This window comes from Saccopteryx leptura, chromosome 2 (assembly GCF_036850995.1).
Source record: "Saccopteryx leptura isolate mSacLep1 chromosome 2, mSacLep1_pri_phased_curated, whole genome shotgun sequence".
NCBI lineage: Eukaryota > Metazoa > Chordata > Mammalia > Chiroptera > Emballonuridae > Saccopteryx > Saccopteryx leptura.
In genome coordinates this window covers 311403391-311417072 of record NC_089504.1, presented here as the reverse complement: position 1 = coordinate 311417072, position 13682 = coordinate 311403391, and the positions used below count along the sequence as shown (strand labels likewise).

At 42.7% G+C, this 13682-nt stretch overlaps 1 protein-coding gene across 2 annotated transcripts in view; it reads right to left on the bottom strand.

Moving 5' to 3' along the window:
• Nucleotides 1-357: 357 nt before the first annotated feature.
• Nucleotides 358-13682, bottom strand: part of NUP205 (nucleoporin 205) — a 77002-nt gene continuing 63677 nt past the window's right edge. For both annotated transcript variants that reach the window (XM_066362774.1, XM_066362775.1), the window contains exons 36-43: nucleotides 11189-11265; nucleotides 9069-9197; nucleotides 8758-8884; nucleotides 7583-7749; nucleotides 5626-5749; nucleotides 5108-5236; nucleotides 4489-4562; nucleotides 358-593 (exon numbers count right to left, since the gene is read on the bottom strand). In XM_066362774.1, the coding sequence (XP_066218871.1) occupies nucleotides 441-593; nucleotides 4489-4562; nucleotides 5108-5236; nucleotides 5626-5749; nucleotides 7583-7749; nucleotides 8758-8884; nucleotides 9069-9197; nucleotides 11189-11265 (980 nt within the window). In that variant the 3' untranslated portion in view covers nucleotides 358-440. The remainder of the gene's footprint in view (nucleotides 594-4488; nucleotides 4563-5107; nucleotides 5237-5625; nucleotides 5750-7582; nucleotides 7750-8757; nucleotides 8885-9068; nucleotides 9198-11188; nucleotides 11266-13682) is intronic.

Genomic DNA, 13682 nt, shown 5'->3' with positions numbered 1-13682 from the left:
AGTCTATTAAAGAGCATGGCTATAGTGTACTTTCCACTCTGCCCCATGGGGTAACCCTAAATCCCACAGAAGTGCAATGTAGGTACAAAGAGAAAAAAATGAGAATTTCCACACTATGTCTTTAATTTAGCATTCGGAACTACAACCCCAGTGAACGACCAGTGAAAGTTTGTATGTTGGATTCCCGATAATGTCAATCATTTTCTAGGTAAAATTTCAAAAAACTAACCATGTATTTGTTCTGTTTGTTTCTTTTTTCAGTGTTTATTTTTTACCAGTGAGGATGAAACCAGGCAAAGAAGTTTACAGAAAACATGTCCATATATAAAGAAATAGCAAAATATTTTTTGGTCATAATTTAGAGACAAACTAATCTATAAAAAGGAGATAGTTTTCCCCAATTCATCTCTTCCCTAGAAGAGTATAATTAAGTACGGCTCTCAGTTCCGTGATATCCTCAGCAGGCCTCGGATACGTCGGACAAGAGCTTGTATGAAACTATAGCGGGACCGCACTTTTGAATACAATCCTTCGATGTCCAGAAGTTTCTTTTGTAGTGATTCTCCAAAAGCGCTGATGGTGTCAACCTGAAGCTAGAAGGAACACGGATGACACTTCGTTATTAAAACTGCAGTCTCATGTATTTCTTTTATTCTATGTCTTGCAATTTAAAATAGCTTCGAATCTTTATAACATTGGTCCTTTCTCATGTACCAAATTAAAAAAAAATCACATTTTCCACCCTAGAATTTATTCATACTGCTTTTTTCTCTTTCTTTTCTTGTATGAATGTGTAAAATTTAAAGTCTGATTTAAATAAGTTGATGCTGCTGCCAACATGTGGGCATGCACAGAAACACTTCCTGAAGGGCCATGTAAGAAGTTACCAAGAGCAAATGGTCTTTGGAGAAAGAGACAGAGGATACATTGGAAAGAACTTTTACTTTTTGCTTCATTCTTCAATTAAAAACAAACATGTGCATGCTTTTACTTTAAAATATATATGTAAATGGGGAAGGGAAATCTGGTATATACTTTAGACATCTGAGGTCTATATACATAGTTTAGAATGCCTATAGTTTCAGCTGGCTCTTTCTGGTATTACATTGAAAAGCTAAATCAAGTACAATACTCTATGAATCTACCTGCCTTCGATTTGGCATTACAATGAAAGCACAGAGTGAGAAAGTTATTAAACCTGCATTTCTTCTAACTTTATAACAGACCAATCTAATGAAACAGTCGTTAATTCAACATATATTTATTAAGCATCTTCTAGAAGATCTATTCTTTAGCTAAATCAGCACATGGCCTCACTTCACATTAGCTTCCCTTAACAAACCACACTAAAAAAAACAAATTATAGTACTGTTATCAAGTCACTAAGAGGCAAGTGCAGTCAGGGGAGGACAAGAGCATAGTATCTGTAATGTCGGGCTAAGTGTGGGTCTGAAAATGCTGTAACTGTGCCTCACTTTCCTGGATGAAGCCAACCTGCAGCCTTGAGAAAGGCAGAGACTAGCCCTGGCCGGTCGGCTCAGCGGTAGTGTCGGCCTGGTGCATGGAAGTCCCGGGTTCGATTCCTGGCCAGGGCACACAGGAGAAGCACCCATCTGCCTTTCCACCTTTCCCCCTCTCCTTTCTCTCTCTCTTCCCCTCCCGCAGCCAAGGCTCCATTGGAGCAAAGTTGGCCCGGGTGCTGAGGACGGCTCCATGGTGTCTGCCTCAGGCGCTAAAATGGCTCTGGTTGCAGTGGAGCATTTGCCTGGTGGGCTTGCAGGGTAAATTCTGATTGAGTGCATGCAGGAATCTGTCTCTCTGCCTCCTAATTTCTCACTTCAGAAAAATACAAAACAACAACAACAAAAAGAAAGAGACTAAAAGGGTCCAAGGAAAAGCAGAGGCTTTACTGAACCATGGCTAAGTGCATGTACTTTGGCTGCCTAGGAGCAGATCTAGCTCCAATTCATTTTCCCTAACACCACACTCCCTGGCAACTGCTTTGTACCTAAGACTTTGTATTTGTTTCATGTAAGATTTATATTTTAATTGTCTTTGGAATGTTCTTCATTCAATTCCAACATGACTAATCATGGAGGCTACTAAGCACATACTACTGTATATAGTCCTGTGCCACATAATGATGGTTTGGTCAGCACTGGGCTGCACATGTTATAGTGTCCCGTAAGATTATAACGGAGCTGAAAATTCCTATCACCTAGTGACTTTGTTGCCATCATTAATAGAGAGGAATGTTCACGGTGCATTATCTGCTTACACGCAAACCTATGATGAAAAAAAGAAACTAAAAATCACCGTGGACACAGTTCTGAAAGGAACAATGCCTCCTCCAGAGCCTCAGGCAGGTGCTTCGGGAGGTGTTGCAGAAGAAGGCATTGCTATCATGAGAGATGACAGTTCCATGCATGTTATTGCCCCCACAGACCTTCCAGTGGGATAAGATATGGAGGTAGAAGAGAGTGATATTGATAATCCTGACCCTATGCTGAACTAGGTTAATGAGTGTTTGTATCTTTGTCTTTAACAAAAAGTTTAAAAAGTAACAAATACATTCATAGAAAAAAGCTTGCCTGACAGGGCAGTGGCTCAAGGGATAGAGTGTCAGACTGGAACATGGAGGACCAGGTTCAAAACCCCGAGGTCGCCGGCTTGAGTGCGGGGTTGCTGGCTTGAGCATGGGATCATAGACATGAACCCATGGTAGCTGGCTTAAGCCCAAAGGTCACTGGCTTGAGCCCAAGGTCACCAGCTTGAGCAAGGGGTCTCTTGCTCTGCTGTAGCCCCCCCAGTGAAGGCATATATGAGAAACCAATCAGTGAACAACTAAGGAGCTGCAACAAAGAATTGATGCTTCTCATCTCTCTCCCTTCCTGTCTGTCTGTCCCTACTTGTCCCTCTCTCTATCTCTGTCTCAAAAAAAAAGCTTACAGATTATAGAATAAATAAGGAGCTAAAAAAACATGTTTGTACAGCTGCACAATGGATTTGTGTTTTAAGCTAAGTTTTATTACAAAGGAGTCAAAAAGGTTTTAAAACATTAAAAATTTTATAAAGTAAAATATTTACAATAAGCTAAGGTTATTAATGAAGAATAAAACTAATAAATTCAGCCTGACCAGGCGGTGGCGCAGTGGATAGAGCGTCGGACTGGGATGCAGAGGACCCAGGTTCAAGACCTCGAGGTCGCCAGCTTGAGTGCAGGCTCATCTGGCTTGAGCAAAACTCACCAGCTTGGACTCAAGGTAGCTGGCTCCAGCAAGGGGTTACTCGGTCTGCTGAAGGCCCGCAGTCAAGGCACATATGAGAAAGCAATCAATGAACAACTAAGGTGTCGCAATGTGCAATGAGAAACTAATGATTGATGCTTCTCATCTCTTTATTCCTGTCTGTTTCTGTCTATCCCTCTCTCTGACTCACTCTCTGTCTCTGTAAAAAAATAAATAATTTAAAAAAACTAATAAATTCAGTGTGGCCTAAGCGTACCGTGTTTATAATTGTACAGCAGTGTACAGGAATAAACAAGGCCTTCACCCTCACTGACTCACCCACAGCAACTTCCAGTTCTGCAGGCTCTGCTCATGGAAGTGCCTAACACAGGTGTGCCATTTTTTATCTTTTATACCATGTTTTTACTGTACCTTTTCTATATTTAGATATGTATAGATACACAAACACCATTGGATTAAAACTTTCTTCAGTATTCCACACTGTGATAATGCTGTCTGTACTGATATCTAGCCCAATAGCAACAGGCTACACACTATGTGGCGTAGGTATGTAGTAGGCTATATCAATGGTTTTCAATCTTTTACACATGGGATGAGTGAAAATAGGAGAATAATTTTGGGACCGCTAAGGCAGAAATCACCCTGAGCATAAGTAAATTTGACTAAGATCATTGGGTCTATAATCATCATACATCATCAGGGTGGTTAACTCTATCACGGACTGGCATGAAATTTCTGGCTGACTGATCTGTAAACTAGTGGTTGAAAAACACTGCTCTATACCATTTAGGTTTGTGTGAGTGCACGCTACAATGTTTGCACAACCACAAAATCACTTAACGACACACTTCATTAAGCAACACCTGACTATATAATCTATTACAGCAAAATTTTTAATGGCTACTGACATCTCTCCATTAAATTATTTTCTGAAAAGCTAAGTGTTGAGTGATACTTTATGCCTAAAAATTCTACAAAATTAATTTTTAAAAAATTAAGAGTTTCCAGATTATAATGCCTACCAATTACTGAACTTTCATTAGGTTCCAGGCACTTTTTTTCGATGAGGAATTAGAGGCTCAGAAGTTAAGTCAGTTGTTCCAAGTCCCACACCTATTTGGTGGTCATGCCAGAACTCAAATCAGGTCTTCATATACATCCTGAAAAGTATAATCTTACTGATAGACCAGATTTTCCTTTTCCTTTTAGAAATAAAAAGAGTAGGAGACTAGAACCTTACCTGGTCGATGTCATGTTGGCTTACTCTAGTCAGTCCACTTCTAAAATCCATGTTGGCTTCAGAAGCAAAGGAATCTAGAAACAAAAGACACACTCAAACCATTTTTGCAAGTATTTATCTACAACACAGCGAAGAACCTGAGACAATGAACCACAGCGTCATGGAAAACGTGGGTCCAGACTGAGAACTCTACTTCACCTTCCAGCCAATGGAAGCCCGGGAGCACTGCACTGGCCCAGGCCAGGGCTCCCAAGCTTGTCCTGTTCTTCCCCTAAGGGATCCAGCACACGCTCACCAGTCACAGCAGCTTACTGACCCACTTCCATTCTTCTGGACAATTATTAGTGACTAGGGGACTCTGGAGCTGGGTCACCCCTTAACTGAAAGAAGTTGAGGAACAGCAGAGAAGAACCTCCAAGATGCTCTTCTGCTCCGCACAATGTCCCATGACGGAAGTGAAATACAAAATAAAGCTATGTCTAATAACTAAGTAGAGCTCACTCATCCAATCTACTCTTAGTAACTTAGACACAAAAAATAAGTTAAAATGGGACTAGTTTTTCAAGGCAGCAAAATCAAAAGGCATTTATGGCTCATTAATTTGCAGAGTAAAGTTTACCTTGGAGCCTTCTGCTTTTAAACAAGGTCCTGGAGGCAAACAAGGAATCCTGTGAGTCCGTGGGCGTGCAATGTAACAAGTAGTACTCCAGATGGCGCCAAAGGATATACAGGCAGGTCTCTATGATAACTACAGAAGGGAGCTCAGATCAAGGAAAACATCTCAACACAAAAGAGACCGCACCATCTAGTGATATACCCAGGCCTCGGGCTGACAGCCAGGGGTAGGACACCATTCAAGGTGTGTGAGAAAGAGGAGAGGCCCGTGGGGCACTGAGCCAGCAGTCTCCAGTATCCTTGTCTCCTGTGCAGACAGAAAGTGTCTGTATAGTAGCTACTCTAAAAGAAATTTTTTCAATTTGGAAATACATCAGACATTTACTGGAAAAAAACCGAATAGTTATTATATCGCTTTCCACATGGTTTTGATGCCCAAACAATGTGAGAATAAAAGTTCCCGCATTGGCAGTTTCTCTTTAAGGTCACGGTCCGGTCCTGCTATGATGTCACGAAGGATACAAGAGCACAGGGAAAGCAGTTTCGCTCGGTTGTTGATCAGCTTCACCAAACGCCGTCTTGCGAGAACATACTTCTGGGCAGAGGAGATTTTATCAACACCCGTGGGCATCACAGACTGACACAGCTAAAGGGAAAGAAACACATGCAGTATTAAGAATAGCACAAACTGCCTGACCAGGTGGTGGCGCAGTGGATAGAGCGTCAGACTGGGATGCGGAAGACCCAGGTTCGAGACCCTGAGGTCGCCAACTTAAGCATGGGCTCATCTGGTTTAAGCAAAAATTCACCAGCTTGGACCCAAGGTCGCTGGCTCAAGCAAGGGGTTACTCGGTCCGCTGAAGGCCCATGGTCAATGCACATATGAGAAAGCAATCAATGAACAACTAAGGTGTTGCAATGCGCAACGAAAAACTAAAGATTGATGCTTCTCATCTCTCGGTTCCTGTCTGTCTGTCCCTCACTCTGACTCTGTCTCTGTTAAAAAAAAAAAAAAAAAAAAAAAAAGAATAGCACAAACTGTAACCAAAATCAATGAAAATACTGTAAGTGGGTCCTTGAGATAAGCACTGGGAAAAGCATCCAAATAGGTTGAAACATCCTGGCAGACAAGAGTCATTAACTAGTTAGGAAGCTAGTAACTTAAAAAAGTGAGAGCCCAGGAAGCAGTCAAATTACAAATGAATATTCATCTATTGCTTTCTGAAAAAGTTCTGACCCCAAAACAAACATCTCCATCCTATCGATGCCGACCAACCCTGAATTTCCTGTCAAATTAAGACAAAAAGCAACAAAGTTTTCAAAGCAGTAGGTGCTAACAAGGCCATGCAGAATTTCTGTAAGAGCTGTCATGTCTTTTCTGAAGAAAATGTAAGATAGAGGTCTAAAAAAACACCATCACCGACCAGAACCTCCCCCCACCATCTTTACTGGGCAGACCCCTAGAGCCCAGGGGTTCAGGTAAGATCCAGACCCTGGGCCGGGCAGAGGGCAGAGTGAAGTGGGGATGGAGAGCCGTAAGCTCTGCGTGATGGAGCAGGGCTGCCAGGTGGGAACCACAGTCCCAGAAACGACCTGAACCCGGTCACCCCTGCCTCAGCCTGGACTGGCTGGTGGTGTGGTTTTGGGTATTCAAATGTCCAGTGCCTCAGTTTCCTCATCTGAGAACTGAGAGGAGCAAAAACACCTGCTTCATGTATTCAGGTAAAATTTGTAGCTCAGGGCCTGGCACATCATAAATACTCAATACGCTCCCCGTGATTATCAGAAGACTGGCAGGAGGGCGCAGGCTTTTTCCACTCTGCGAGCGACAGTGTTGTAGAAAAGTGGCTGCGGACCAGGAATGGCAAAATGGTTCAACAGCGGGCCCACAGGGCAGCAGGCAGCTTCAGTGCTGGCAGAGGTGCCGTGCAGTTCAGCTGTGCCGACTGAGAAAGATGACAGGCTACTCAGGGAGCAAACCTGGCAGCTCAGCATCTGTAGCCACAATAAACGCCCACGAATGATTCTGGGTCACTGAGAGCAGGCAGTCACATCTGCTATACCATCCCACTGTCTGAAAAATTCACTGAGCAGGGACTAAAACTACTGAAGACACAGACAGACACCTGACCTACTGAGTCGCATCTACTGAATAAAAACCTATAACAGAAGCCTAAGTTTCTCAGCACAGATTTTAGGGCATAAATTACCAAACTCTCTCATTCAAAGACTGGCTGCCATTCACTGAATGGCAGGTGGTCTTCTTGAACAGGTGCAACTTCACAGTCTTTCATTCAAGAGTTTCTGTGCTTGCGAGGCATGGGGCTGAAGGGAGAGGCTCGTCTTCAACCACACGGAGGAATTGTTTCAATTCCTTTTGTCTCATTGCCTGTGTCATCTTTACTCACAAGTCTGACACTCGTACCCTCACCCTCATGAGTGAAGTCAATGGCTTCACAACTCATTATAAGATTCATACCTCTTTTATCTCATCTGGTGGAAGCTGCTCTACATTCTGAAGCTTGTTGACACTCTGTCGATGACTGTCGTAATAGCTGAAGAAATCATTCGCGCTTTGCTTCAGCAGGTAGACAATAATGCCCAAACCAGGGAGGCGCCAACAGGGAACTACTAGAGCTTGGGTATCTAACAGAGTTCATGATGAAAAAAAGAAAAGAAACCATGTTCCACTTAGAAGCATTTTATATGAATATCAAATGACCTGTTTTAAAACAAGGGATGCCCAGGAATTTAAGGACATGTAAGCTATTATTAAAACCAACCCAATACTACTCTTAAATACCACTGACAGTTCAAAGGAGTGGTGAGGAGCTCCTGTATGTACAGAATATGGATAAACATAAGGTTGAAGACCTGGAAAGAATGGGAAGTGAGACTAAGGACACAGACGGAGCTTACCCTTTCCTGGGTGAAGACATTTCAGAAATCTGTTAGTTATAAACCTTTACACCTGTCTCCCCACCCACCACCCATATGCAGAATAACCTTACCCCAAGCCATGTACACAAATTTGGATCCTTCCTTTGGGGTCTCAAGTACTATGCAAAACTATATTCTGGCCTGACCAGACAGTGGCGCAGTGGATAGAGCGTAGGACTGGGATGCAGAGGACCCAGGTTTAAAACCCCGAGGTTGCCAGTTTGAGCGCAGGCTCATCTGGTTTGAGCAAGGCTCACCAGCTTGAGCCCAAGGTCGCTGGCTTGAGCAAGGGGTCACTCACTCTGCTGTAGTCCCCTGGTCAAGGCACATATGAGAAAGCAATCAATGAACAACTAAGGTGCCGCTACAAAGAACTGATGCTTCTCATCTCTCTCTCCCTTCCTATATGTCTGTCCCTATCTGGCCCTCTCTCTGTCTCTAAGTAAAAAAAAAACCAAAAACTATATTCTGGCCACAAGACTCTTCTAGCTTTATCCTCAGATAATCTAGGATTTCTCTAGTCTCCCGAGCTCCCCAGCTGATCGCCAGTCTGACCACTGTACCTTCTTGCCACTCCTTCTTACAGTTTTTTAAATTTTCCATTGTTATTCATATAGAAAAAGACCACATCTTACTGGAGCCAATCAGAGCTTGTTATAATCATTATTACAGAACAACTGAACTCCTCAAACACAGAGAAAGAACCAGGCTCACCTTGCCGGGGTCCATCTCTGGTAAGGGTCTCGGACAGACTGGGGGTGAAGAGGCACGTGGCTTGCTGGAAGGGAGGGGAACTCTGTAGCATGAGTGACTGGCAATATTCCATGACGTTGGCACAAATCTGCAGTGGAAGAAGAGCAGTAACCAAAATATTACCCCCCAAATGGAAAAGGAGAACAAAGCTTTGATGAATTTGTTAAATTAGAACAAAGTTAGATATCAATTTATAAAATCACTGTTATTTTTATCATGTTTCTAAAAACATAAAAACCTTACAGACTGGGCACAGTTCTCACTGCCCCTACCTGCTGCATGGCCAGCTCGATCTCATCTTTCCTGCTCACTCTGTCTCCCTCTACATGGTCATCTTGAAACTTAAACTGACGGAGTCTGTCGGAGCCACCAAAGCGACTTAGCAGTCCCAAGCATTGGCGCTGAAAAAGAAAAGGACATTTTGTTCATATCTAAGTATTTTTAAAATCAGCGCCCTCTCTTCTTGAGGGATATAAAAAAGAAAAACTCAGTGGGGAATAGACTCACTCTTTAAACCGTCTGATTTCTTATTTCCAACTGAGTCTACTAAAGTTAGCACTATTAAAATTCACTTTTTTTTGCAAATGTATATGCTTTGCAGTCAATACATAACAAGAATATCAATTTTTTAAGCATTTGACTTCCATCTATAATCTAAGAATTCTCTGTATCACACCAAGTAATTGATTGACAAATACTCATTAAATAAACACAAGTGGACAATGAGAGGCAGGGTGAAATGGCAAATAGGAGATGATCTGTAACATGACAACTGTCTCCTAGAGCTCAAACTCAAAGGCTCGTACTTTTGTGGCCACTTCTGCGGACTTCATAAAAAAGGCTGGGAACACACAAGTGTTCCTTGGCAGACAGAATGCAAATCTGTTTGAAATGCTGGTACACTTCATCTGAGAAGACAATTTTTCCTAAGGTTTCAGAGGCAAAGGATGAGCTTTTCAAAACTAGTAGTGTATCCAGTAGTTAGTACATGGGTTTGGAATCAGAGATGTGGGTTCCAACAGCAGGTGTGTGACTTTTTGCTCTGTGACCTGGAACAAATCACCTGACTTCCTCAAGCCTCTCTGGTCACATATCTAGAGTGACAAAAGCAATTCCTACCATGTACAATTGTTGCCAGGATTACTGGAGACATTGAATTGCATTTAAAGTGCTAAGTGTAGTGTTCTGCACATAGTTAAGTGGACAATAAAATCATATATTTTAAAAATTTGTATTACACACACACCTCCATATACTTACATACATATGTACAAAATGAATAGCTTATTTAAACTGATGTTTATATAATAAGTTGGATAAGACAGCACATATTAAAGAAACATTATAATATAAACTTATTTTGTCAAAATTGTTGTATCTATTTTTAAAACTTATAACTGGCTGTTTGCTATTCTTATAGTTAAAATAGATGTATTAAAACATGTCCAGAGATCACCTTGTGAATGATTCATTAAAAATATCTTTTCCGGCCCTGGCCGGTTGGCTCAGCGGTAGAGCGTTGGCCTGGCGTGCAGGAGTCCCGGTTCGATTCCCGGCCAGGGCACACAGGAGAAGCGCCCATCTGCTTCTCCACCCCTCCCCCTCTCCTTCCTCTCTGTCTCTCTCTTCCCCTCCCGCAGCCAAGGCTCCATTGGAGCCAAGCTGGCCCGGGCGCTGAGGATGGCTCTATGGCATCTGCCTCAGGTGCTAGAAGGGCTCTGGTTGCAACAGAGCAACACCCCAGATGGGCAGAGCATCGCCCCCTGGTGGGCATGCCGGGTGGATCCCGGTTGGGCGCATGCGGGAGTCTGACTGCCTCCCCGCCTCCCCGTTTCCAACTTCAGAAAAATACCAAAAAAAAAAAAGATATGCAAATGATAAGCAATCTGCTAGGTTTGAATATATTGATAGGAGAGTATACAATTGAAGAGGAGTTCGTGAATAAATTAGAAATAAATACATAAAAACCAAGCAAATAAAAAAAAATTATTTACTCTAAGGTAAACAATGTCACACAGAAAAGTAACATATCATCCATGCCAATTACACAGTAATAATAATCTAACACTAAACATTGATCTAATCAAAATTATGATATAGTTATATTGATTATGGAAGAGTATAAAAAGTGTACATATTTTATGATGGGAGGAAAGGAGTAAAGATATCTAGATTCTCAACCTCCTCAATGGGAAATCAATAGATCATTCCTAAAATTGGATAATCAAGAAGTAGCAATATAAGCATGTAATTTGGAAATAATAAAGAATTGATTAAAGCCACTGAAAGGCTTTGCCGAACCCAGGGAGCAGACTGGGGAGGATGAGTGAAGGGTCAGTGGACATTGTTAAAAGTCTTACACTTGCTTTTTAAAGAAATAACAAGCAGTTACCTGGAATCTTCCAATATGTCCCTGTAGCTCCATTAGCGATCCTTCATTTACATCAACATCCAGTTCACATAATATACCTAGAAAATTTGGAATGCTTTTAAATGTAGTTTTATAATCAAGAAGATAAAAACATTAAAAAGCAAGGAAGAGCCTGACCAGGCAGTGGCGCAGTGGATCGAGTGTCAGACTGGGATGTGGAGGACCCAGGTTGGAGACCCCAAGGTCGCCAGCTTGAGCGCGGGCTCATCTGGCTTGAGCAAAAGCTCACCAGCTTGGACCCAAGGTCGCTGGCTCGAGCAAGGGGTTACTCAGTCTGCTGAAGGCCCACAGTCAAGGCACATATGAGAAAGCAATCAATGAACAACTAAGGTGTCGCAACGAAAAACTGATGATTGATGCTTCTCATCTCTCTGCATTCCTATCTGTACCTGTCTGTCCCTCTCTCTGACTCTCTCTCTGTCCCTGTAAAAAAAAAAAAAGGCAAGGAAGACCAGTTCTAGTACTTTGTATTCTTTATGTGCATAAGCAAACTCTGCCGAGGGGGAGTTTGGGGAAATATTACAAAGATTCATATGCAATCTAAATCCAGATTCAGTTAGTGACTTTGACCCTGAGCCCACCCCTCAGGAGTAGTACTGAGGAAAGAGGAAAACCCAACACATTATTGCAAATTCTCATGCAATCTGCAAAGAAGCGTATCAGAGTAATTAGGAACATCCTGCAGAAATCAAAGGGAAACCGCTGGGAGGAGAGCCACTCAACAATGGGGCTTTGGGAAGGTGAGAAGGGTGGCCCAACTGGGACCAGCAGGCTGAGGTGGGAAAATGAGCACAGGGAGCCCCAGGACCGAGACACCAAGGATGGGTGGGGTGGGGCCTGGCTCCCAGAATGAGCTTGGGCTCCAGGTGCCATACTCTGCCCTGCAAACACTCTGCTCAGGTACAGAAACAACCCTGGAGAGGAAAACTGCTGGGGGTGCTGGGGTGGGATCAGGGCTTGTTCTCAGACTTCTCCAACAGAAAAATGGGGGTAGGGTAGACTGGTAGGTAAGTGCACAGGCTCAGGAGCCATACTGCCTTGGAAACTCTCTACTACCAGTATTATCTATGCGATTTTGGACAAGTTAACCTCTCTGTGCCTCAGTTTCCTCATTGTAAAATGTAGATAATAATAGTTATACCTCTTAAGATGGTTGTGAGAATTAAATAAATTAACATGCTAAGCCCAGCCTGTGGTGGCGCAGTGGATAAACTATCGACCTGGAATGCAGAGGTCACCAGTTCAAAACCCTGGGCTTGCCTGGTCAAGGCACATATGACAAGCAACTGATGGACAACTAAACTGAAGCAACTATGAGTTGATACTTCTTTCTCACGCCTCCCCTTCTCCTTAGTCTGAAAAACCAATAAGTAAAATCTTTTTAAAAAATGCTAACCGTATAAAACAATTCTTGGCACATTTAATAAATATGAGCTATTAATCATTAATATCACGAGTTCTAAGAGAAAGAAGATTATAATTGGCCATGCTGTCATTCAAGAATAAAGGCAACCTTTAGCCATTCATAAACATTAAAGAATTCAGGGACTATAATATACTTTTACTTGGGAGATGGGACTCAATACAGATTAAAAATGCCAAGAGATAAATGAAAAGAAAGAACTCAAGAATGGTAAAACCATGGAAGGAAAAAACCAGATTTTGATGTTTTTAAGTGAACCCACGTCCACATACAAGTAAAACTAAATAGCTAGAGCAGCGGTTCTCAACCTGTGGGTCGCGACCCCGGTGGGGGTCGAACGACTAACACAGGGGTCGCCTAAAGCCATCGGAAAATACATATTTCCAATGGCTTTAGCCGCTGAGAAGCCGCGCTACCCGCGCTACCGTCTGCAGCAGAGCTATTCAGCTTGAACTCAGGCCATTATGGACGTGCGTTCCAAACTGAATGCCTGCGGTCTCCGGCGCTTGCTGACGTCATCAGTGGGCGGGTGCAGCAAGCGCCGGAAGACAGAAGCCTAGGAGGCGGAGAGCCAAGAGAGCCTGCTGGTGTAAAAAAGGTTAATAATGTAAAAACAGTACACACACCATACACACAATACTGTGTAAGTGTAAGGTGCTTTGTGTGTAATCATTATACAGTACACAAAGCAGCTTACACTTACACAAAGCACCATACATTTACACAGTGTGAACTACATCGGTCTTATACTATGAGACCACTATAAGATGTAGTTCACACTGTTCCCCAATGTATAATTATCTCCCTTATCTCCCACTATTTTCCCATATTCTGAATGAGGAAACTGCTGAAATCAGCGGTTTCCGGCATTGAATCCGCCTCCTATTGATTTCATTAGGAGTGCGGTGGATTTTGTGGAAGAGAGCTCCCGAGAATCTCGGGTTACCACACAATCTGCTGCAGCCTCCTTTTGATTTCAATAAGAGGCGGAGAAATGACAGTTCCTGACACATTTCTTCCTCTCCTATTCAA